We start from the raw sequence: 24,226 nt of genomic DNA on the forward strand, positions 1-24,226 counted from the left end.
TAAGGTTGCTAGCACAGGTGTCTAAAACTAGATAAAAACACTTGCACTTTCTGTTTGCAGTTTTGTGTGGTATTTGAAAAAAAGAACATTGCATTTTCAGAAATAGCCGGCCCTCCAATCAGATGACGTTGGCAGAATTGGCCCCCAGCTCATTTGAGTTTGAGACCCCTGTTTTAAAGGGTGGATAAACTGCTTGCGTTTAGCCTCCACTACATCCCTAAATGTCAGCCATCTTTGCCCATACAAGGAGATCCGGATGTCAATTGAAGCTAACTGATATCAATTTCATAAATGCGCAAGAGACATGCGAGGTCTAAATAAAACATTTTATTTCATAAGACATCTCCATTCATGTCATTAATCTCATAACCATTTATATTTAACAGTTGTATTTATTTTTAAAATAAATGAAATGTACATCAAAATAGTATTGGACCCACAAAACTGATAGAGACAAATAGATGACAGTAAAAGGCTGCTAAAGTGGGCAATGATGATCATTCGGACGTTGAGCCGGGACGGGAGGTCTGTTTGGAGTTGCTCGTCTTCTGCTGAGATTTCAGTTTCTGGTAATATTTCTTTGAGAGCAAGACAAGAAAAACAAAACAGAGTTACTTAACCGCTGCCACAGACAAGATCTCAATGCCACTACAGACTACCTGATTATTTACTATATTAATCCATGTATAGTACACCGTTTTGGGGGGCTTTTTGCCTTTATTGGGACAGGACAGTGAATAGTTTAGAGGCTGACAGGAAGCGAGTGGGAGAGAGAGATGGAGTGGGATCGGGAAATGACACGGCTCAGACTCGGACTCAAACCCGGGTCCCCGGGGGCACTTGGACCGGACTGTGGTACGGGCTCTGTAGCCAGTTGCACCACACCACCCCAGTACACACTTTTTAAAACCTAAATATTTGGGGTGCACCTAAATGATTACCCCTTTTTAACAGCAAAGCACATGGCCACACAGTATAACCATGAGTTTGACTTATTGCCCAAACTAACTGCATCCGGGACTGACCATAAGTAAAAGCGATTTATTTTGCATGTGATCCAACTGTGCTCACAAGCTTCTTCTTGTTATAGAATGCACACATATATTATAGGTTGTACAAGCCAGGTATGAATGTGTGAGTCAAATTAGTTACTGTAGTACTAAAGTCTAATTAGATTGTTTGAACACCGGAGTGTCTAAACAATAATAGTTAACCTGCATGTTGGCAAAAAAACATTTGATCAAACATCTGATTTCCACACTTCTACAGCTATCAGTGGTTCAGATTCAGATTGAAATTGATTTTGCTGTTATGAATATTAAGAATGGATTAATGATGAAACACAGCATACCAGGTTTTGTTGCTAAAGACGTAGATGAGATTTAATTCTGTTATGTACTCCACATATATCTCATTAAGCATACATGACCTGATACTGTGATCTACATGTCTAAAATAAGATGGAAATGTCAGTGCATATTATTTGCATTTGGATTAAGTCATTTTACAAATCTAAGGCTCAACAGAATCTTGGGATATGCTAGCTTGACAACGAGAGATATGGAACTAACAACTGGAGTTAGCAACCATCCATTTAGAACACAGTTTGTCCTGTGAGTTGAGAAATTAGTCATGTGTGGCAGAAAGTAGTAGTTCTACAAACAAGACAGTTTGCATGATCAAAAGGTGGAAATTATAGTACTAAATTAACACAATGCAAATGTGGTATCTGTGGTATAAGTGGAACAATGGACTCCATAGCGTTCGGGCATCAGAAATATAATGCACTTTGAGGTTATCGCTTTGCGTTGTGGCCGCATTACGACCTCAAACGTGCAATATTTTTCTGATACCCAAATGCAATGCTGTCCATTATGCCTTGCGTATGTTTCTTCTCTTTTGTATTGAGATTGTATTTAAACTAGTGTAAACTAATAAAATCTAACTTTTTATTAATTGAAAAGTGAATTGATAATTGATTATTTATTACAATCAAGTGTATGGCTAATATGATAATGAAAAAAAAAAAAAAAAACACACACACTTGAATACCTTGGATTTCACTTCCCTGTTGATTATATAGGGGGTGTATTGACTTGTTATTTGTTATATATGTTTACTGAGAGTTTGTTATGATGCATGTATAACAATGCAATAATGCATATCGAGGGGGAAAGTTATCAAACTAATGCAGCATGACTAACATTTTTTGGTAGTTTGGCACTACCCTAAGGTGTCAACTGCCATCAATTCTCATTAGTGTAAAAGGGAATCTAAAAGGAATAGCTGGCAAGTTACCTCCATGTTCTGATAGTGACGCAGGCTGCTGCAGTGGCTCTTCTTGGCAGTCTCCTCACTGCCATAAAACAGCGAGCACAGCTTACAGAAGAATCCCGTTTTAGGCACCACAAAGTCCACCCCTGCAGATAAACACAGTCAATGCTGCAGCAAATACACAGCAGTACAAATACAGTACAATATTTTGCTCTCTCCTGTATGCATGTGATCTTGTGTTGTTTTTTTTTTTCATACCGACTGGGGTATCAGGCTTGAAAGGAGGCATAGTGAAGTCTGCGTTCAAGGGTGATGTCGAACGGGACCTCTTAACCTCTGGTTCCGCTTCCATCTCCTCTTCCCTCCTCTGCTTTGACTCCACTGCATGAAGATTACAACAATCTAGTGAGTTACAACCTGGTAAATAAGCACTGACATCACCATATTCAGTAAGACAAAAGCATTCCCCATCTTCCTGGTGGCCAGTCCATTACTCGACTGAAATCTTCAACGACCTTGATATTAATCTAGCGCTAAGTGCCAACTTGCTTCTGACTTACTTCAACACACCTGCTTGTCATAAAGGATACTGAAGAGAAAAAAAATGCCTCACCCTTGATGGGAGCTCTAACATCTGCCTTGTCCTCCTTGGTAACAGGCATTTCCAATTTTGCCAAGAACTTGGCATCCTGTTCCTTTACATCCTCAAGGCCACCCTTTGCCTCTTGCCCCGAAGACGTCCCCTCCTCTTTCGACTCTTTGGATGAGGTATCTGTATTCTGGGTCTCACAGGACAACGAAGCAGGTTTGGGCTCATTGTCCTCAGGCTGTTCCAAGGCTGAGGGTGCCTCTTCCGTTGGGGGGAGAGTAGAGGTCTTCTCTGGGCTCTTCTTCTCTTGCTGCTGCTCCTCCTCCTCCTCCTCCTCTTCCTCCTCCACCTCCTCACTAGGCTTTGCACCCCTCTTGCCACGTGTTGACTTCCTCACTAAAGACCAAGGTGACAAAATGAGTTCACAGTTGAAGGTTTTATGTAAGGAGAACCTAAATGTGCGCACAAGCCATGTGGGGTTAAGACTGTATCCATGAGAGCAATGTTTTAAGAGAATGATTTTATTTTAAAAAAAGTTTTTGCTTCTAAACAGACACATAGAATGCTTGAACAGACAGGACATAGTAGAACAAAACAAAAACAACCAACAACAACAAAACTGCTAGTCCACAGAGGGGTTCCATCTAAGTCCTTATAGGCAAGTCCCCCCACTCGGTGGCCATCTTGGTAATGCACTTTGGGCAGTTTTCGGGCAGCTATTTTCCTACTCAAGTGAATGGGGAGGCATACAGGATGTTTGTTTGTTTGTTTGTTTAATTTAAGGCCATTTCCGCAACTAAGGCTATTTGGGAGGCATACAGGAAGGGACGGGATATGTGTAGACTATTGCCATATTTGTGTCACGAACGAAACCCATGCATTTCTATAGAGCATTCTTTGAGTGTGGCGTCTCCTCATTAGAAAGTCTCTGGTTACATGTATACAGGTCATTCCGTAATCTAATGAGGGCAATATCTGAAGGTGGATTATTCAGACGAAACCTCACCTGGAGTCTGCCGTGCTCTCTTCTTGGCTCTGGCTTTCCTTGTGCTGACTACTTCCTTCCCCTGCTCCTCTTCTTCAGGAGCTGGTTGCTGTGGCGGCTGCTCGTCATCCTCCTCTCCCACCTCGTCCACAGTGACAAAGTTCATCCTCGCCACCTCGTCAATCCCGGGGGACACTGGAGGCTCAGCTGGATTCAGAGTGAACACATGCTTTTAAACACAGGTTTTTGAATGCAGGTTTTCAACACAGGCTTTTCAATGTTGGTCTTAAGAGCTGTTCAACTACACTTCTTTTTCTGAACAAAATTCAGTAGTTTTGTCAAATAATACTGAATATCTAGGTTATGCAGTCTTTTCCAAACCCAGGAATGAAGCGATTCTTGTGCCACTTCAAACTGAATCTAAATATTTTGTATTTGCATTTGAATGGCTGAATTTGAGCAATTGTATTGAAAAACCCAATCTGAATAGTATATTTGGAAATTGAATTCATAAGTTTGTAACTGAATCTCATAAACTTGAAATTGAAATTGAATTCATTTGCTCTGACACATACATGATCCTCACTGAAAATCCCATCTCTATGCACTTCAACGTTCAGTTCTCACAATTCAGTTTCAGACCGTGAAATTCAATTTCAGTCAGTTAGTGAGACACAACAGCTGTTGGCTGAAAAAGAGCAATCGAGTGCAGATTACCATCCAGCTCTTCTGTCTCTGCACAAAGCCTGTTATAGTTTATTATACTGTAGCAGCAGGCACGGGGCCACGTCAAAATAAATTGGTTCAAAATAGCCTTACACTTCGGTGGTAGTGTGGAGAGTGTCCCTACAAATAAATCAAAGTATTGTAAACTTTGAAAGCCTTTCAAGTGTGGGCAGCCGTGGCCTACTGGTTAGCACTTCGGACCTGTAACCGGAGGGTTGCCAGTTCGAACCCCGACCAGTAGGCACGGCTGAAGTGCCCTTGAGCAAGGCACCTAACCCCTCACTGCTCCCCGAGCGCCGCTGTTGATGCAGGCAGCTCACTGCGCAGGGATTAGTGTGTGCTTCACCTCACTGTGTGCTGTGTTTCACTAATTCACAGATTGGGATCAATGCAGAGACCAAATTTCCCTCACGGGATCAAAAAAGTATATATACTTATACTTAAGTTTATAGGGTACAGGGCGGTTTTCCTGATCACTCTGCATGCTCTACTCACCCATGCCGTCTGAAGGCACAGTGGTGTCCTCCTCCACATCCTTCTTCAGCTTTTCCTCCTCCATCTCGTCATCGTCTCCATGTGCCTCATCCAGCGTCACCAGAGTCTGTGAGGGGACAAGGTGAACAATGAATCAAAGAGTCGAAGGATAAATGCAGAATGCTACCCTTTATCTTATCTAAATAAGATCTCAGATCCCAACCTTTGCAGCGGCAAATAAGTAACACCAAGACATGTTAAAAAAGGGCTAATCCTTCCATTTTATGTGAAAAAGGGTCAATCATAGAGCCATAAGTAACAGTTAGCAGTTAAGTAAAACTACTAACCTCAGGATTTAAAGCATCCCCTGATTCCTCCTCTTGGTTATCATGGGCGGTCTCTGAACAAAGTGCTGGTTGTTCACTTTCTCCATCCTCCTCCTCATCTGCCACAATTTCATCCAAGGTGACTAAATGCTCTTCCAGATTCTCCCCTTCGTCCTCCCCGACCTCGTCAACCGTCACCAGCCCCTCGGGATCCTCCCCGGCCTGCCTCTTCAGGCGCTCTTCCTCCTCAGCGTCATCTTCGCCATCATTGGGGAAGTCTTCCTCACCCTCGCTGACCTCGTCCAGCGTGACCAGCACATTTGGGTTGGGATGGCCTGCAACTGAGAGGTCACTCTTCTCCTCTTGTTTCACAGCCTCCGAGGTCTCTTCCTTTAAGGCCTGGGTTTCGGTCTTCCCAGTAGCCAATTCCATGTCTGCGGACTCCTCCACCTTCACTGCATCAGTACCTTTCACAGCAACCTCAGTTTCTTCTGACAGCAGGAAAGTAGAGGACTCAGTCTTCACATTCTCTATAGCGACATGATCCACTTCCAGATTGGTCACTGGCCGCGGAGGGGAAATTTCCTCAATCTTTACCTCAACTTTGACCTCTTGTGTCTGATTTTGTTCTGAGGAGTCAGAGTTTGCAGCAGTTTCTACAGTTACCTCAGCCACTTTGGCATCCTCTACTGCCCCCTGTTGGTCTTCTGCACCAACAACAGCAACAGCAGCAGCAGCAGCAGCTGCGTCAGTCTTGGGAAGGTCTTTCTTCGGTTCCTCAGCTTCATCGCCATTCGGCTTTGAGGAGTCGGGTTGCACCTCTGCCTCTGGCACATCCTCCGCGTCTTCTTTTGACTCTGTGGCGACACTGGACCGAGTTCTGCGTGACGATGTTCTGGGAGTGGCTTTCTTTGCCTGTTTTCCTTTGCTGACTGGGGTGGGGGGCTTTTGAGACTTTTGAGAGGCTGCAGCCAGCTTCTTCTGAGGTGGGGAGGATTCAACAGGTTGGGGGGAGTCAGATCTCTTTCTCTTTGAGGTTTGCTCAGGAACTTCGGCTGGAACTTCGGCTGGTTCTTCTTCAGCATCGTCGCAGACCTCATCCACAGTAACAAACTCATCCATGTTAAAGGGGAAAAAGTCATCCTCCTCTTCTTCCTCCTCCTGCTGTTGTTGCTGCTGTTCAACAGCAACCTGAAAGGGCACAAGATTCCCATACTTACTTATAGACCCTTTCAACAAGGTAAACAAAAACTATGCTTGAACATTCTATTTGGGCCCCAATCTACTTCCTCTGCATTAAGATAACATATGGAATGTTAAAACGGAAGTCTTGTGGGGCCAACTATGATGCTGATAATGGAACTCTCTTGAAAGGGTCCATAAAGGACACGTCTACAAAATGCTTTTCATTATTTCGTAACACAGCAGCTACTAATGAGAACTCCCAAATGTTTGACTTTTACAGAATCCTGTGAAACCGGTCAACTTCGCATGCATGAAACTGGTTTGGGTGCCTAGGAATATGTACCTATAAATTTACAGTCATATACCTTTCACCAACTCCCTTGTATGTCATTAATAGTCAGTAACAAACTTTGTGAATAAGGGATAGCACTCTCAGTTCATTAAAACATTTTTTTAAAGGAACCGTATGTAAGATTGTGGCCAAAACTGGTACTGCAATCACTTTCAAAATACTCTAGAGCGGTGTATCCCCTCCCCCTCCCCCCTGACTGGCAGAGCTGGCTACCCGGATGCCGAAACACTACTGATTAGTGATTTGTGATTAGTAGATAGGTGGAGGGTGGCGCATCAGGCCAAAACACAACATGTCAACATCAACATCAGCTGAGGGCTGCAACTTCACTTTTTAAATTACAATATCCTGGCCGGACTACTGTTGTCAGTGATATAAGTATTTGAAATTAACATGATTTCTTAATGTCTAGTGACATATCAGGGCCATTTTATGATTAATTGAAATACATTTCTTACATACGGTTCCTTTAATTGTGGGGAGAACTGAGAGTGCTATCCTCCTGAAGAGAACTGAGACACAAAGTTTATTTTGACGCTCAGGAGGATTTAGCACCTGGTTGAGTTAGTTTACACTGAGGTGTTTTGAGTGTGTTAGTCCGATTAGTAGTCAATAACATCAATATCCAATCCTCACCTGTTCCTTCTTGTCTTTGGAGCTACTCGATGAGCGTGTGCTTCTGCTAGTGCTGTGGCTCTGTGAAGAAACGGAAGAACCTTCGTGAGAGTTTGGCTTCAAATGAAAGAATTTGTCGTATTATATTAGGTTTGATTACTTTGTTTATGAACAATTTTAAGCTTATGAATAACCGCTTTTGTTTTGTTTATAAAAAAAATTACAGTTTTTCGAACCCTTACCTTGTGCTTGCCATCATCTTCGCGTCCTTTGCTCGTCTTGGTGGCAGGGCTACTGTCCTGCCTGCTTCTTCGTGAGGATGAGGAGCTGGACGATCCTCCTCTCCGGGATGTAGGCAGCTGTTCTTCGTCCGAGCCTGCCCGACTCCTGCTCTGTTGCCGGGAATCTCTCTCTGGACTGGAGTCTTTCCGTCCGCGTCCGTTACCTCCACCTGTGGAAGAAGTGTGGGCTTTCTTGACGTCTGTCGCTGGTGCTTTCTTCTCCTGTGGACTGGGCTTAGCGCCGGGTTTGCTTGGGGTGGTTGTCTTGCTTGGGGTGGTTGTCTTGCTTGGGGTAGTTGGCTTATTACTGGCAGAGTTCTTCTTTTCTGCTTCGGCTTGTTTCTGCCTGGCCTCCTCCTCGGCCCGCCTCAAGGAGGACTGCATGCGGCACTGGTGCACGGCTGCCTCCAGAGCTCTCAGGATCTCCTGGGTGACCGGAGGGAAGTCCAATACCGGCCCGCCATCAGGTGGCGCCGGGATCACCGCCGCTGGTTTTTCCCCTGGAGGAGCACTGCATTCCTCACTTGGAGCTGGTGGTGGATTGGAAGAACTGGACGAACCACATGGGGGCTCTTCTGAATTGGCCAACTCTTTGTCTTTGCTTGGCTGTGGTTCAACACGGTCATCCTGTTTGTCCTCACTACCCTGTTTTGCTTCTTCGGTCGAGATTTTTGGCGTCTCCATGGCTACGGAAGGGGAGGCCGCAGCCTTAGTAATCTCTACACTGTTGCTATTAGCAACAGCATCCTGTTCCACCCCTGCATTCTCTTCATTCGCTTCACTCTGTTGCATAGGCACTTCCATTGGTTCAGCACTGGGAGAGGTCTCTGTATGCTCCTGATTGTCTTGGCGTGACTCAACGTCCTTTGTGACCGGCGTGGTCACGGGTGCATCCTCCTCGATCTGCGAGGCTTCCACTGCAGGCTCTTCAGCGGCAGTATCCTTGGAAAGGTTTTCCTCTTGGGTGAGCACTTGAGTGTCAGTCTTGGCAGTCTCAGTGATGCCTGCATCCTCAGCCGAGGCCTCGGTCTTCTCGGCTATAGCAAGGGGTTCTTGAGCAGGTGTGGAATCTGGGTGCGAGTCCGTAACAACAGCGGGAGGAGTGGAGACTCTCTCAGTGGATGGTGTGGCGGTGACATCAGGGGTCACTTCAGCTGCAGGCTCACAGGGGGTTTCTGTTGCTTCAGAGACGTTAGGGGTCACTGCCAAACTGGCAGGGGTCGCTGCCACTGCCAAACTGTCATCACTGGGAGGAACCGTTGTTGTGGTAGGATCAGGGGTAGCATCACTGGGGGGCAGGCTAGCAGTGGCCTCAGGGGTCACTGATTGGGTATCATCACATGGAGGAGCTGTTGTGACAGCAATGGATGCTGCCTCCACAGGAATGGCTTCACCTGTAGCAGCGGGTGTCTTAGCCTGTTTGGCCTCATCTTCAGCTGTTGTAGCTGTAGCTGTTGCTGTATCTGTTGCTGTAGGCACAGCCTTCTTGCTTGTATCAACAGGCTTAGCTCCTGCTTTGTTACTGTAAATTAACACAGTAGTTGTTGTTTGTTTAGTTAGTTATTTGTTAAGTTACTTCACATTAGCATACAAGTGTGGGAATGGATGCAGGCTCAAACTCCTTATAGTGCAGAACTTTTATAGATGCAAGAGATACTTAACTGGTTAAAAAGAAATGTGTCACCCCTACCACAGTATAACTGGATAGAAGGTTATAAAACTGTGACAACAAATGTTTTAATTTATCAAGAAAGCTCACCTGTTAGCTCCTTTCTTCTTTTTGACCTGTAAGATGAAGACATATATAATGCAATGAGTTTTTTGGTTTACACCAGCACAAGCAAAGGACACAGATATTGAAAGAGAAACAAGACATACCTCCTCTGCAGGCTTCAGAGGTTTAGCCAGGGTGAAGTTAAGGGGATTGTTCTGGATGATACAGGGAAACTTCTTGAAGCGGTTGTGAACAGTTCTGGCAATGGCAGGGGTATCCATCTCAAAAATAATCTGACACAAGACAGGATGAGAGTGAGCATTCAGAAACTATGCATATGGAGAGTTGTGGTGTGTAGTTCACTTCAGTTAGCTTTGTGATTACAACAATTACTGCACTGGGAATAGCAAGGTGCTATTTGTTATCAACTACTACCAGTGGCAGTTATGGAAGAGCATTTTGCTTATTATTGCGTGTGGTACAAAAGATTACTGAGTGCGAAGAAACTACAATCTTGTGTGCCAAATTGATTTGAAGTTGTACATAATTTTTGTTGCACAACACTTTCTAAAGATGACTTGTCAGCAAAATATTTTTACACCCGTCTTCTCAAAAGCTCTCTGGAGCTATCTGAATTGCATATTGGCATTTAAGTGAGTGTGTAAGTGTCTGAATGAAATATGTTGATTTGGAAATAGGGCTATGACAATTGTTCGATTAGTTGACAACTACAAAATCAATCGGCAACTATTTTGGTAATGTAATCAATTTGTATCATTGTATCGTGATTCATCATCAAGGAAAATATCTCAAAATTCTCTGATTGTAGCTTCTTAAACTTAAGCTTCTTAAACAAAACACGCCATTTCCGGACATCATCTTTGGTTTTGGGAAACACTGAGTCGAGCAGGGCATAACATGTAAATCTTGCACGCATACCCTTTTATTGAGAGGCAGAGCCTGTTTGTAGGCACCAAAGCGCTTGACGAGCTCCAAAATCTCCGAGACAGCCGTGCTGCTAACAGGCACGTTCGAAACTATCAGGAGGCGCTCTGGCAGAGTGGCGATTTCCTGTGATGGCCGGACAGAGAAATAAGAAATGTTTTTAAAAAGACTTGAAACTTGAAAACGTATCCAAACATAAGCAACCTTGGAGTACAACACAAGCTGATGAACGGGCTTTTGGAAAGAGGGATTTTGTCCCTCAAATAACAACAAAACTTGCACTTCACAAGCTAGTGAAAAACAGATACAATGAATGTAACGCAAGGTCTGCTAAAGACCGCCAACAACTGAGGTGTGTTCAAACATTCGCAGCAAACATGCTTTCTCTGAACAGTTCAATTTGCACAATTTTGTGTAAACATGGTAACCCCTTCGTCCAGCTCCCATGTATGTTCGCGGAGAACTACCTCCTCAAACTGCTTGCGAGTGTTCAGAAACATTCATGGAGAACTCAAAACAAACAGAAAACTATTTGCCAAATATTCCTGAATGTTCGCCTATGTTTGCGAATTTGAACTCGCGTCTGTTATCTGCCTACAACTGCTTCCTGCATCAACTCTTGCAGTCTGCCTACTAATAGTGGCAAATTGCGGTTAGTGTGGTTCCATTATAACTGCATGCATGTAAACATGTCCATGATTTAACACTTACCTCAGTTTTTGCCATACCCATCAGAACTCTGAAGACTGATTCCTGTAACCAAGGCAAAATCAGACTGTGTTATGAGACTGTGTTTCAAGCCATATATAGAATCCAAGAGAATTTGGGGGCATGTCAGTTCAGGTGTTTTTACAACAGGAAAAGCTATTCCAACACACCGTGTATTTCAGGTCGATGGGTGTGGTCATCATTGAGAGGGTCAGCTGGGCGTCCTCAATTTTTGCAGGCGTCTCAGAATATGCCTTGACCATGGCCTCAGCAGCCTCCATAGTGGGCATCTCAATAAAAGCCTGAATAGCAACAAAACAACAATAACCAGACTGTCTGACTAAGAACTAAGGAATCACATTTCACATACATATGCAACTATGTATAATGCATGTAATGTTACCATGTATCACAACTATGTCTAGTGCTACATCTAAGGTGCAGTAGTGACTTGTAGGCTCTTTTTTGTCAGATTCCGCATTCAGTTTACTTATGCATTATAATCAAATTGTAAACAATCAAAAAGCAAGTTCATGCATATTAAATGTAACTATACAGCAAAGCAAATAGGCTGTGTGGCTGTTTGTGTGTGTGTGTGTGTGTGTACCTTTCCCTGGTTGACAGCAATGATGGGTACAGTATTGCAGCCATGTGGTTTAGCCAAGTCCAAAAGCTGTTCTTCTGTTACCCCACTAGTAGGAATACCAGATATTGCGATCACATTCTTCCTCCATGGGATTTCCTGACAGCAGAGACAATAGCAATGTCACACTATGCATTTTCACTTCATACGAAAGATTATACCGAGTAGCACTCTAGAATCGGCTTTATCCATACAGCTAAAAAGTTTAATAATGCTGCAAAAAATTCAAACTGGCTTACCCTTTTGACAACTTTCTTCACAGCTGGTGTTTCTGTTAAAAACAAAAAAAACATTTTATGAAATCACCATAATTTTGACAGCGATTAACAGGCAGATAGACATAAAAAGTTCGACTAGGAGTAAGGTAGGGCTGGGCGATATGCCTGAAAAATAATATTGCGATATAGTCTATTTCACGATATATATCTTGATTATTTAGAAATCTACTCCAAAAGAATTTATGAATTCTCACTTTCACCCTGTGATGTTTTAAATCATACCAGTCCAATCCCTGCAAATAATATCTGCATTAAAACATTCTTGATTATTCACAGGTGGTTTCTATTATATATTTGCATGTAAAAGCTGGGGTGAAAGTAGTTTTGAATTCTTGCCAGTAAAAAATTCTCATACAGAAAAGTGTACACACAAAAATGTCAACACACCTAAATAGAGTACACTCGTTTATTTATTTTAGCCTAGCAAAAGCATTCATCAGGGCCTGTTATTTGGCTTGATCATTCCCTCTTCTTTTTTCTGTCCAATCTTCAGGATAAACTGTTAACTCATTTCTCTTTTTGCAGTTAACTTTACAAATACATTTTGTTTGTTTTAATCCATCACTGATATTGTATAAAGTTGAATCTAATCTAATCTAATCTAATATGTCTCCATATGAATGATGATGGCTTTCATCGGATAGAAGGTAAGGTAATGGTGTGGTGCATTACTTAATTAGTCGTTTGGTTATTGGTTGATAAATGACATGGTTGACGGTGAAATACTAAACACTTTGCGATAACACTTTAATGTATCTCACGTACAGCAAACTGAGATATATCGAGTATATTCGGTAAATCGCCCAGCCCTAGAGTAAGGCTTACCTTTAGGGGGAGGTTTAGCTTTAGCAGTCTGGGACGCTGGACCGCTCTTTGTCGTGGTCTGAGGAGGCTTGGCCGCGGTCTGGCCTGGTTTAGCTGAATTCTGCCCAGCTTTAGCTGCCGTCTGGCCCGCTTTCGCCTTTCCCGGGGTCTGATTGGCCTTTCCCGGGGTATGATTGGCCTTTCCAGGGACCTGGTTAGCCTTTCCAGGGGCCTGGTTAGCCTTGTTAGCCTTTCCAGGGGCCTGGTTCGCCTTTCCAGTGGTCTGGTTTGCCTTGCCAGGGGTCTGGTTCGCCTTTCCAGTGGTTTGGCTTGCCTTTCCTGCAGTCTTGCTATCCTTTCCTGCAGCCTGGCCTGTCTTTCCAGGGTACCTGCCTGGCTTCACAGGGCCAGTTGCAGGATTCTGGAGCAGAGGAGGTCTCCTTCCCAACCCCATCAGAGGAGGGAGACCTCCTCTACCTAGGGGTCTGGCTAGCAGCCTTGTCGGAGGTGCTCTACTCATGCCCGTGTCTTTCCTTTAAACGAAACAACACATATATTAGGACCTTAGATTAATAATTAAAAAAAAAATATATATATATATATTTTTATTTAAAAAAAGAAATGCAGTACTAACTTTTTTACAACCATAACCTTCCTCTCCTCTCTGCCAGCAGGTCGTGCTCTAGGATCCGTTAGCTCCTAGACAAAGAGATGTATGTGAGTGAAACTGAGACGTAAAGGCTGAAGGCATTAAACCCTTCAGCAGGAGAGTTTTGAACATTCTAACAGAAGATTCTGTTCAGCAACATTGTAAGGTTCTAAAATTCCATGTTGAATTCAATGAACCCAGAGCCCAAGAGAGAGGTCTACCTATAAGGCTCTGAATGAATCCAGATATTCTTTGGAATGTTCCATTTCCAACATTCCCGTACCGGATTAAGGGTAAAGGCCCGTACACACCAAGTCCGATTTTTTGGACAAAATATTTTCACGAAATCACGAAAATTTCAAGCAAAGTGCAGAATCCTCCCATACCTCCTCCCTACAGATGGTGATCAACCTGCCATGGATCCTCAGGTTCTTGAAGTTTGCCAAATCTCTGGCATCTTCCTCTCTCTCCATGCACACCGAGGCCTGGGGACAGAGAAAAACAATTTTGAGTGGATATGTGAGGCCTTTAATTATATACATTTACCAACCTGAGGCCCGTAAAACATACATAAATGGTAGAAAGGAGCCCTGCACACCTTTATAGATTATACTGCAGGTCTTTCGCAAGGACAACTTAGAAATGTCCTTGTTTTCATCATTAATGTTGTAAATGACTGTTGTAGACATAAATGGCTGGTCTTTAATGCAAAACATTGGAGAACCCTTTTGCAATTATGTAATGCAATCTGAAAACTGCTGCCCTGATTAAAAAAACAATGCAACTGATCTCAGCTGGTATTCGGTCTATAATGGGGTGAAATGGATATTTCTAAGTGGCCCCAAACTTTTGAGCGGCAGTGTACTGTACATGAATAGAGGAGGCAAGTGAGTAGATGTAAAGAGTTTTTGGAGATGACAAGTTCATAACTTCATAACTAGCAAAAAGAACAAAAAAATAAATTAAAAAAATGCATAGTGCATGGCCAGGGCAGCTAGTGGGAAGGACAGCTGTGTTTAATATCTGTCCTTTACATAATCATACAACATCAACAGTATTTCTTTAATGACCATGCCAAAAGCAGTTGCTCATATAAAACATGGCACAAAAAGTTATAAATTGTTGCACAGTGTTACACCAACACTTGAGTACTCTCTTTAAATACCTCTTCGATAGCCTTAATCACAAAGGCATGGTTGATCTTCCCAAAAGGCTGGATAACCTCTACGAGCTCTTGGTCGGTAGTTTTGTGAGGCACTCCTTTGAACCGGAGCAGGCAAGCTGTACCCGGACCAGCCTTTTTCTGAAGAATAAAATATATATAAAGAACCACAATTTACCATTAAATAATATACACAAATACAAAACGACAAACAAATATATTTGCAAAGTTATGAATGAATTTAGCTGCTAGTTAGCTTAAGCTGCTGCAACTCGAGATAGTTTGCACCAATTCTTTTCCCATACCAACAGTACTTGATGACCTTGAGAAACAGAGATCTATGTTAAAATTGGCCAGAATGCTCCTTTCAAGCTGCCATACCTTAGTGAAGGAGCCAGTGGACTTGTTTGTGGAGGAGCTACTGGATTTGGAGGAGGTCCTCTTGGGGGAAGGAGAAGGCGTCCGCTTGCGCCCGCCATCCCTGGAGGCCGAGGATGAGACGACAGCACTCTTCCTCTTGGCCAACTCAGCAAGTAGAGTTGGAGCTAGAGAGTTCACCACGGCCTCCAGCGCACTGCTGTCCTTGATGTTCAACCCAGCTGTAGAGGATTACATGCAACGTGTGAGCAGAGTTCGGTAGGAACAGCGTGCACTGAGTTTAAATATTATAAAATGGGGTGGGAGCAAAAATATTTGATAATAAAGGACAACAAAAGTAGCACTGCTCTTGGTGCCATTCTTACCAGAGGACTCAATGAGCTTCTTGGCCAATCTTTCACTGCTGCTGGATCTTGGTCGGCGATGTGGGCTGGGCCTCCGCGGACTCACCCTACGGCCAGAGCGAGGCGGAGAGCGCCTGCCGTAGTTCCGTGGGGAGTGGGATCTGGAGCGACGCGATGGAGGGGAGCGGGAGCGGTGTGACTGTGGGCTACGGGAGCGCCGGCGGCCGTGGGAAGTGGGGCTTGAGCGGGACGACCTCCGAGGTGAGCGGGAGCGACTCCGGGAACGCCGGTACCTGCCTGGGCTTCGGGAGCGGGAGCGGGAGCGAGGCCGACGGCCTGTGGATCCATGATGTCGTCTTGGACTAGGAGATCTCGTCCATGAATGAGACCGGGATTTTGAACGCCGCTTTGGACTGCGGTGCTCCACAGGTGGTTTGGACTCATTTCTGAGATAGGGTGGTAAGAAACAGTGAGGAAAATCATTACAATATCCTCATTCTCATTACAATATAGTACTACAATTATGATAGGTAACAGCATGGAAATGCTAAAAAAAAACTCCAACCAAACAAAAGTTCAAAAAGTTCAAGTTACCTGGGAACATTAAGTGTGTCCACATTCCAGTCCGGATATCTGTAAACAGACAGTAGGTGAGTATCAATTACTACATTACAATCATTACAAATGTACTGTACTTACTTATAAATAACGAACACTCAGCAAGACTCCTATTGTTGTTGCACATGTAGCCCAACACACACAGTCACACATTAACATTAACAAGCTCTACAGACTATCCAAAAGTAGTCACTTTGAACTTACTGCTTCCTGAGACGCCGGCAGCTCTCAATATGAAGATTTGTGTTCTGATGTTCTATCCAGTCCTATCAGATAATTACACAAGAAGTTGGACCAAGTCAGATTCATTGAGGAGAAACTGCAAAGCTTCCATCAACATCATAATAAACACACATCTCTTTTTGTTCAAAACCCACTTCTTTTTGTTCACAGAATTTCTTGCTCAGTTCAGTTACAATCCACTTTGGTGGTCAAATTTAGGATTGGATTAGATTAGAAAGGAAGGTCATTGGGATACACACAACTCTCATAGAACATTATGTAACCATCCTAGAGCTAATACATCCTATTACACATTGCTAACATACAGTTAGTTAAGAGCTAGTTAACATGAAAGCATTAAGATTAACTGACAGCTGTGATTAAAGACTACTTCCTGAGCAATATTCACTGATGCCACAGTCTATGGGATTTAGTCTCCTCTTCAACAGTCTTCGTATCCCAAGAGTAAGCACAGTTCAACTAGCTCACGTATGCAGAATCTTCGGGTGCTACTAAGGAAAAGTCCACAATCTTCAAACATGCTTCTTCTGCACCATCATTTGGCTTTTCAACTTCATCTTCGGAAATTCTTCGGTGAATTTTTTCACGAGTGAGTTTCTTGAACAATATTTGTGTGCATCACTGGCACATATTTTAGTGTACAGTCTTTGTTTTACCTTTAGCACATGAACTCAACTAGTATTTAACATCAAATCAATCAAAGAAAGAAAAAAAAACATCTTCTTTACAAATTAAGAAATATCCAACAAAGATTAAAGTGTCCTTTCAAGATAATCATATCTAACACAATTTCTCTGATAACAGTTTTTTTTTCATCTTCTTGGAGAACAGATTGAGTATTTCAAACAAAATTTACTACCACTTTCACGATTTTACAAACAAATTTATTTTCGCAAGCGAGCAGTCAGTTCTTTAAATAAGGCACTGAAGGAATGGTAGATACTCACCTTGATCAGGACACATTCTACGTTACATAGAGAGCATGTATGTGGAAAGATTCTTGGTGTGGCCGCTGAGTAATCATTCATCATAGTGGGCGTTGGGAGCCTCTTCATGACTGATGGGTTGCTTGGAGGAGGGAAGGCAGGAGACCATGCGGAGGGCTTGGGACCTCCACTGCCATCTCCCAGGACCATCATGCCAGCACGGGAACCAACAGCATGGGTCGGTGGCATGACTACAGGGCAGCTGGGCGCTGGAGGAGCAGACTTGGGTACCGGATCTCTTCCAGGCATGGAGCTGGGCGGAGCTGGTTTGAGTTCAGGAGGAGGGCCGGCCAAGACATTCCTATGGTCCATCGGAGGTGGTTTCGATGAAATGGGCATTGCTGGACTTGCCTGGGACCGCCGTGCGATTTCAGCTCCACCAAAAGAAGGTCCAGATCCTATGTCTCGCTCGTATTTTGGCAACTCTTTTGGAAGTGGATCTCTTCCATAGGAGTCTGAGCGCTCCTCTGTATAGCCATATTTACTTGAGTGTCCATAGTCAATTACTTTGCTCTGCCGAGGTTCCTGTGCCCTCTGATCGCGTGGTGATCTATCGTCAGTGTCAGGCATGGTCCGCTTGGCCTTGCGAATGCGAATGTCTCGCAAAATGAAAGGCAGATTGTCAGGTGTGAGTTGATCATCAGGGTAATGGCTAAGGAGCTCAAGGTCCTCATTTGAAAGGCCAAAACTTGCAAGGATGCTGCTGGCACTCTCTGAGGTGTAGCGAACAGGAGGACGATCAGGAGGACCCGAACGAGGACCTGACTGGCTCTCGACACCTCCTCTTCCAGGGCCAGGACCACCTCCAAACCCAGAGGTTTGAAATAGTGAGGAGGATGAGGAGGAATGACCCAAAGCAGAGGACGAAAAAAGTTTGTTGGGAGGCTGGAAGTGCGACCAATCTGCAGAGGACTGTTCGTCCATTCTGCCAGATCCCCTCTGTCCAGAAAAACTACCCATTTCCTCCCTCGGATCGTCGTGCAAGCGTGGGTCAGTTGGTTTTGGTTGCTGGGGCATAATTCGGTTGAGCAGGCGAACTTCCTCTCGGGCTCCTCTGATGTGCATTTCAATAGATGACTCGATGTCTTGGGACATCTGTGGTGGACGTTGACCCAATGGAAAACCCATCTGCTGGGATCTCATTGAAGGCATCATACCCGGCGGTGGTCCTGACATAGGCCCAGCACCAGGTCCGATGCGAGAGCCACCCATGTCCATACCAGGCTGACCCCCAAGGCCATACTGGTTGGATACCATGGGCCTCTGAGAGCCAGAGAAGCCTCCCCCACCAGGGTTGTACATGGGGTGAGACATGGAGACCTTCAAGAGGTTGAGCAAAGTCTGTGCAGGCGATGGGACCGCAGTGGCGTTAGTGGCAGCAAGTGCATTCAACTGGTGCAAAGCCAACTGGGTCTTAATCTGTGCCAACTGTAGGGAGGCAGGGGGCAGGACAGGCAGGCTCCCTAAGCTCCCAAAGGCGTTCAACGAATTTGCAACAGGAAAACTTTCCAACAACAACGCAAAGCTGAAAAAGTTGGAGAAAAAAAACAACATACAGACAGGGTTACTGGCTCGTTGTCTTCACATCCAAACAAAATACTGGCAAAAAAACGTGGGAATCGCTTTCTCCTCGCCCATTTTTTTTCTCCACACACACACACACACACACGCACAAACTTCTGGCTTTGGGTCACTAGCCTCTGCAGAATTTAACTGAAGCTTCCACATCTTCACTGAAGAAGAAAAAAACAAGCAAGCAAAAGGCAAACAAAATACAACAGGACAGACAGGAAGAGTAAATAATACATTGGTTCCAAGAACAATCTTACAAACTTCATGCAAGTTCCTTCAGTGAAATTTGCAAGATTGCAAAGGTGGTTCTAAAGTAGGTTCCGGGGTATATGGACGCCCCTTGGTTATTCCTCCGATTTTAGCCTAAAACAGACTACAGGGACCTAGCACGGCAGAGTACTAGTACGGCAGATACATATCGGTATCGGCATTGGTTATTGGCCAAAGTGTTATTTCAAACATTTGTATCAGCCCAGAATTTTACAATCGGCGCATCCCTAAACCCAATGCATCAACCAACAGATGGCTGCTTAGAAGAGCAGAAAAAGTACTTTCGCTTTGAGCTACACAAAATACACGAATCAAAGAAAAAACTAAAACCAGAGTGGATAGTTTTTAATCGCCATTTTATGAACTGGACACTGTATTGTTGTGCCATAAAGTGGCAAACAAATGAAGAGTTCACGGTCACTGTCAAGATATCATTCACACTGTTAATTTTTCAACCAAATTATATGGGCTATCCACTGCCATTGTTTCAAGTTTCATTGACTATTAAAATAGCATCAAATATAAAAGACATTAGTCCAAGTAGTAGATTACACCATCATACATTACTTCCCACTGTAAACATCCCGTTGAAAAAAAACAATGTAAAAATGGTATATAATAAATCCAGTGACAAAATCAAAGGATGTGTCCTTATTCGATAAGGACATTATTCCGTTCATACTTTCAAACCTAACAGTTCATCCACTGAAGGTTACACAATTTCAGGCTTTACATCAATGTGTCAATGCGATTCATTATTGATTCATGAGGCAACAATTCAGTGATTGCCAACACTGCACAGCATGATTCAAAACTGCACAGTATGATTCAATATATGATCTAGCTACTCAAACAGATGTCTCTGATATAAAAAAATATATATAAAATTGAGACTGAAATTTTATTGGAAATATTAGTGTAATGACATGATGAAATTCCACTTCTTGGCAGCGCAAAAAGCCACTCTACGTTGAGTATTGACAATGGCATTAAAATATACTGAGATTTATCTGACATAATGGGGGGGTGGGCCTACACTGGGGTTAAACACTGCCGACATACTGTGTATGTCGCAGGCCCTTTCCTTGAACACCTCACGACAGATAGTGTTGACTAGTTGAGTTCTTTGGCTTTTAAATATTGCAAGGATTAAAGTACTGACTTTTGTTGCCTTTTTACATGTATCAGTTTAAATCTATTAATCATTACACCTCAACTAGTCAAGATTTTGGACAAAGTTGGCCTTGAAAAACCCAATTAACTATATACAGTGCCCTCCGGAAGTTTTGGAACACATGCTAAAGTTGACTAAAAAGAGGAATAAAATAAATGAAGGTCAATGCAAATCAAACCAGCTAATAGGCTAACTGAAATAAAACCATGCCAATCTCTAGGTATGGTGAAGGGTATGTGATGATGTGGGGCTATTTTAATTCCAAAGGCCAAGGGAACTTCATCAGGATGCATTGTATCCTGGATCCATGAAATAACGGACCTTTAAAAATAAAAATCTGCCTGCCTCTATGGGAATTTAACATAGGCGTTCCTATACTCATGCACCCGGTATGAAGAACATTTATTTATTTACGATACATTATTCATTCACAAAGAAAATTGGTCCTTAAAAGTTGGATTTTTCCTCATTTTTCTAATTAAGGCATTAGGATCAATTTCCAAAAGATGATTTTTTTATTCCTCTTTTTAGTCAACTTCAGCATGTGTTCCAAAACTTCTGGAGGCCACTGTAAGTAGCAGTATGTCATGTGTAACTCTGATTCAAATAGAAAAAAGCCTTTTTGACAAGTACATTGTTTTCAACCCTCTTGACAAAATAGGGCAAAGAACTAATTGTTTTTTTTTTCAGGTTGACAGGGAACTGGCTTCAACTACCACTTATGCAAACACAGTTGCAAGCCTGTAAGTAGATACCCAGAGTATATGGCGGTGGCTGGGTGCTGCCAGTGGACAAAATCATCTGTAATATTTACAAAGGTTACATAATACAAAGCAAAACAGCATGCACATCATGCTTCTTAGACATGGTGTTATTAACTGATGCAACCATATTTAGCTTATATTTTCAGCCTACGTATATTTTCAGAAGTAGACCTGACCTTTTGAGCATTAACAATGAGACAGTGTAAGGAGGACACACTTCGTCGAGACAAGCCATAAAGCTTATTGCCATACCAACCTCAGTGCTTTTTCAACCAAATAAATAATAAATCTTTCGTATGATACTGATCTAATAGCCCTTTATCCTGTCCGCAGACACCAGCAATGCATGTTTAATCCCGAGATATGCAGAAGTTACCTTAGACCTTATTGCTTGCAAATACAATATGGTTGGGAGGATGTCAACAGTCGTGTCCACACTCTAACTGTGAGATTTCCCTCACCAAATGGCTGTGAAAGCGCAGGATCATCAAGGATATTGATTCCCACCTGGGAACAGTGATACAACAGAAAACAGTCGCTCTATTTTGTTCCCACATACAAGTCAGAACATTTAAATGGCAATTATCGTTAAAGGATAAGTTAAAATGGTTATTCAAGTAGACTACTAGGTTCTTCACATATTCTCTGATAAGCTTTAGTTAATAGTGCTAAATGTGGAGTTTGTATTTCCTTCATTTCTGGGCTTTGTCTCATGCATTTGCTTGAAGTTAAAGGAGAACTTGGCAACTATTTCAACGTAATAAACCCGTTTAGAAATAATTTGGATGGTTAAATGACCTGTTCCAGTGAAAATGATGACTTTCCCCGCTGCGCCTAGCGCCTCCAGGCGGAAAACCAACCTTGCAACATTGAGACTACCGTCCCGGAAAGAGAGGTGAGAAACAAGAAACTCGTTTTAAATCGTGTTTCTTACCTTGTAACATCACATAGTTCTGCCAAACTTATGCTAATGCTGCCCACAGTTTGAAATAATGCACCATTTCTCCAGAAGAGGGGGAAATCCTGCCAAGTTTCCCTTTAAGTTTTAGATTGAAATGGAAAAAATACATTTCCACATAGGAACAAAAACGTATTTCCTTTCCTCTCCATCTCCCTTGTTCTGTGAAATCTGATTAACACATTTGACTAGAAACCTAAAGCTTTTCCTACCTTTGCCCTCAAGAATTGTAACACTGGTCACGTTGATGGTTTTAGACTAACCCTTTCTATGATTCTGCAGCCCCTCTGTCACATCGTTTGATTGTAACGTTAGAATAATGTGGATACAAACAAAGGCTATAGCGTGTCAGAGGCTAAAACGCATGGACAAACTACATACTGTCTATTCGCCAGCTTTAACATATCTTCCTCAAAGTATGACGCCACTTACTACGGTCTAATAACACGATTTACGTGTGTGGAAAAGTTAAAAGTAAAACACACGCATGTTTTTAAACAAAATTATTTTCATGTTTAACGTTAACGTTGACAGTAGGATTCACAACGAACTAGGTCCTACAGTCAGTGTCGTGGCCTCATTTGACACTGTGTGCGCCTCTTCTCCTTAACGCAAGGCCAACACAAGCGTGACGAGTGATTTCTCAATAACTGATAATATGAATTCCCTTCAGAAGCCACCTTTATTTACGCTTTTCCTCGTGTTTACAAGTAAGTGAACCAAAGGAGGTCGGCGAAATGATTATAATAATCTGTATACGTTATTAAACAACCCAACATTAAAGTCACACAGATCCGATACGTAATGCTTGCTAAAGTTAACATTAGCTAATGTGAGCTTCCTAGCCATAACAATCGAAACCTAGGACTAAACCTTAACCTCTCATGGTGATGGTGACTGCTGTGGAGTCTCTTATGATGGCATAGTATGTGTAGGACTAGCCCATTTCTGAACACTGTCAAATTCCAATGTCTATTCTTTCCATTTCTGAAGAGTCAGCGGCCTTGAGCTAACACTGGATAACGTTAGCTCAACTTCCAAGCAGCGCGGGTGAAACTAGGCAGCCATCTTGCAGTGCCTTATGAGTTTTTAATGAAAGCGACATGTCAGTGCTATATACCAAAAGATAAGAAATCTACCAATATAACATTCTATTAACTACAAATATCACTTACAGTAATTATTATGATCGAGCTGGGATCCTCGTCGGCCCCAAAACGTCCACAAAACAGCAGCTGTCCTGTTTCTCGGCGCGTATGAAACCACGCCCCTCCTAGTCTGTACCTCATAGACTAAACAAGTTCAGTACAGAGCGTGGTACCAGGTCAGGAATAGCAATCTCAACCAGATATCTTCACTCGATCTGTCAGAAATGTAGACATTAATGAGCTTTCTCTGTTTAGTTTTCATTTATAACAGAGTAATTTGCAGCGAACCGAACGTCTTGGTAACATCTAAGGTTAACATTACCACGAGGCGGCAGTCTCTTATAAAATAAAATCTCAGCCTTAGGCCTACATTATAAGTGTTGCCTCTATTTTTGTAGAAGCATGCTATCCATTTAGTAGTTTAGCCTATGTGTAATGTGTGGTCTAATTTGGTATATTTTTGGATGTCATGTTGTGCACTATTCAAGCCGAATTCTGACAGCAAGATTGAGGAAGGTAATGAATAGGCTACCATACGAAGAGTTTGTCATCTCATGACAGATATGATCTGTGGTCATAAATTGTTGCAGACATAGCAGAAATGAAATGCCCAAGAGACACTCCACCTGCACTAGAGATAAAGGAGGAGCAGACCTATGATGCAGTAGTTTATTTTTATTGCTTGTAAGCTTCCATTGTCTCTCATTCATTTTGATTTGCTGCCTGAACCTGGCTCAATGAGAGAGATAGCTTAGGCCTACAGATTTTTTTCCCTTTTCAGATTTTTACCTTTTCAGTATCACGTGTGTCACCCTGAGAAATACAGATACAGAAAGTTATTATGAGTACAGATTTCAAAGTTAAAATCAATGAAATGTCACTCCTCTGAAACCAAGTCCAAGTCTGAGGGCAGTCATTGCCAATAGAATGATCATGATATGTAGCCTTTGATGTGCGGATAGTCTGAGCTGGCTGTTGGTCCCTTTGCTATCCTGACCCCTTTGCTTTGCATGTGAGTGCAGACATATGAGAACGTGCTGAGGTCTACAGATAAAGGATCA

At 42.9% G+C, this 24,226-nt stretch overlaps 1 protein-coding gene across 4 annotated transcripts; it reads right to left on the bottom strand.

The window, feature by feature from the left end:
• Nucleotides 1-308: 308 nt before the first annotated feature.
• Nucleotides 309-23,295, bottom strand: znf638 (zinc finger protein 638). Of its 4 annotated transcripts, XM_076289088.1 has the most exons (28): nt 23,193-23,280; nt 21,858-21,934; nt 21,436-21,566; nt 17,241-18,804; nt 16,255-16,316; nt 16,027-16,065; nt 15,454-15,878; nt 15,092-15,309; nt 14,714-14,851; nt 13,935-14,033; nt 13,534-13,598; nt 12,921-13,432; nt 12,057-12,088; nt 11,782-11,916; nt 11,345-11,476; nt 11,178-11,219; nt 10,461-10,592; nt 9,686-9,814; nt 9,567-9,592; nt 7,769-9,329; nt 7,548-7,607; nt 5,396-6,565; nt 5,070-5,175; nt 3,870-4,055; nt 2,888-3,259; nt 2,533-2,655; nt 2,299-2,420; nt 309-578 (listed from the first exon to the last, which is right to left on the bottom strand). In XM_076289088.1, the coding sequence occupies exons 4-28, from the start codon at nt 18,591-18,593 to the stop codon at nt 498-500; spliced, it is 7,320 nt and encodes a 2,439-aa protein (XP_076145203.1). In that variant the 5' UTR covers nt 18,594-18,804; nt 21,436-21,566; nt 21,858-21,934; nt 23,193-23,280; the 3' UTR covers nt 309-497. The 4 variants fall into 4 exon arrangements, with proteins under 4 accessions (XP_076145203.1, XP_076145201.1, XP_076145204.1 ...); XM_076289086.1 differs by lacking the exon at nt 21,858-21,934 and having other exon boundaries at nt 23,193-23,295; XM_076289089.1 differs by lacking the exons at nt 21,436-21,566; nt 21,858-21,934.
• Between the last annotated feature and the right edge of the window lie 931 nt (nt 23,296-24,226).

This window comes from Alosa pseudoharengus, unplaced genomic scaffold, assembly GCF_046254945.1.
Source record: "Alosa pseudoharengus isolate Yale_2024_CS ecotype anadromous, Long Island Sound unplaced genomic scaffold, YU_APseudo_1.1 YU_APseudo_1.1_scf_17, whole genome shotgun sequence".
Classification (NCBI taxonomy): Eukaryota; Metazoa; Chordata; class Actinopteri; order Clupeiformes; family Clupeidae; genus Alosa; species Alosa pseudoharengus.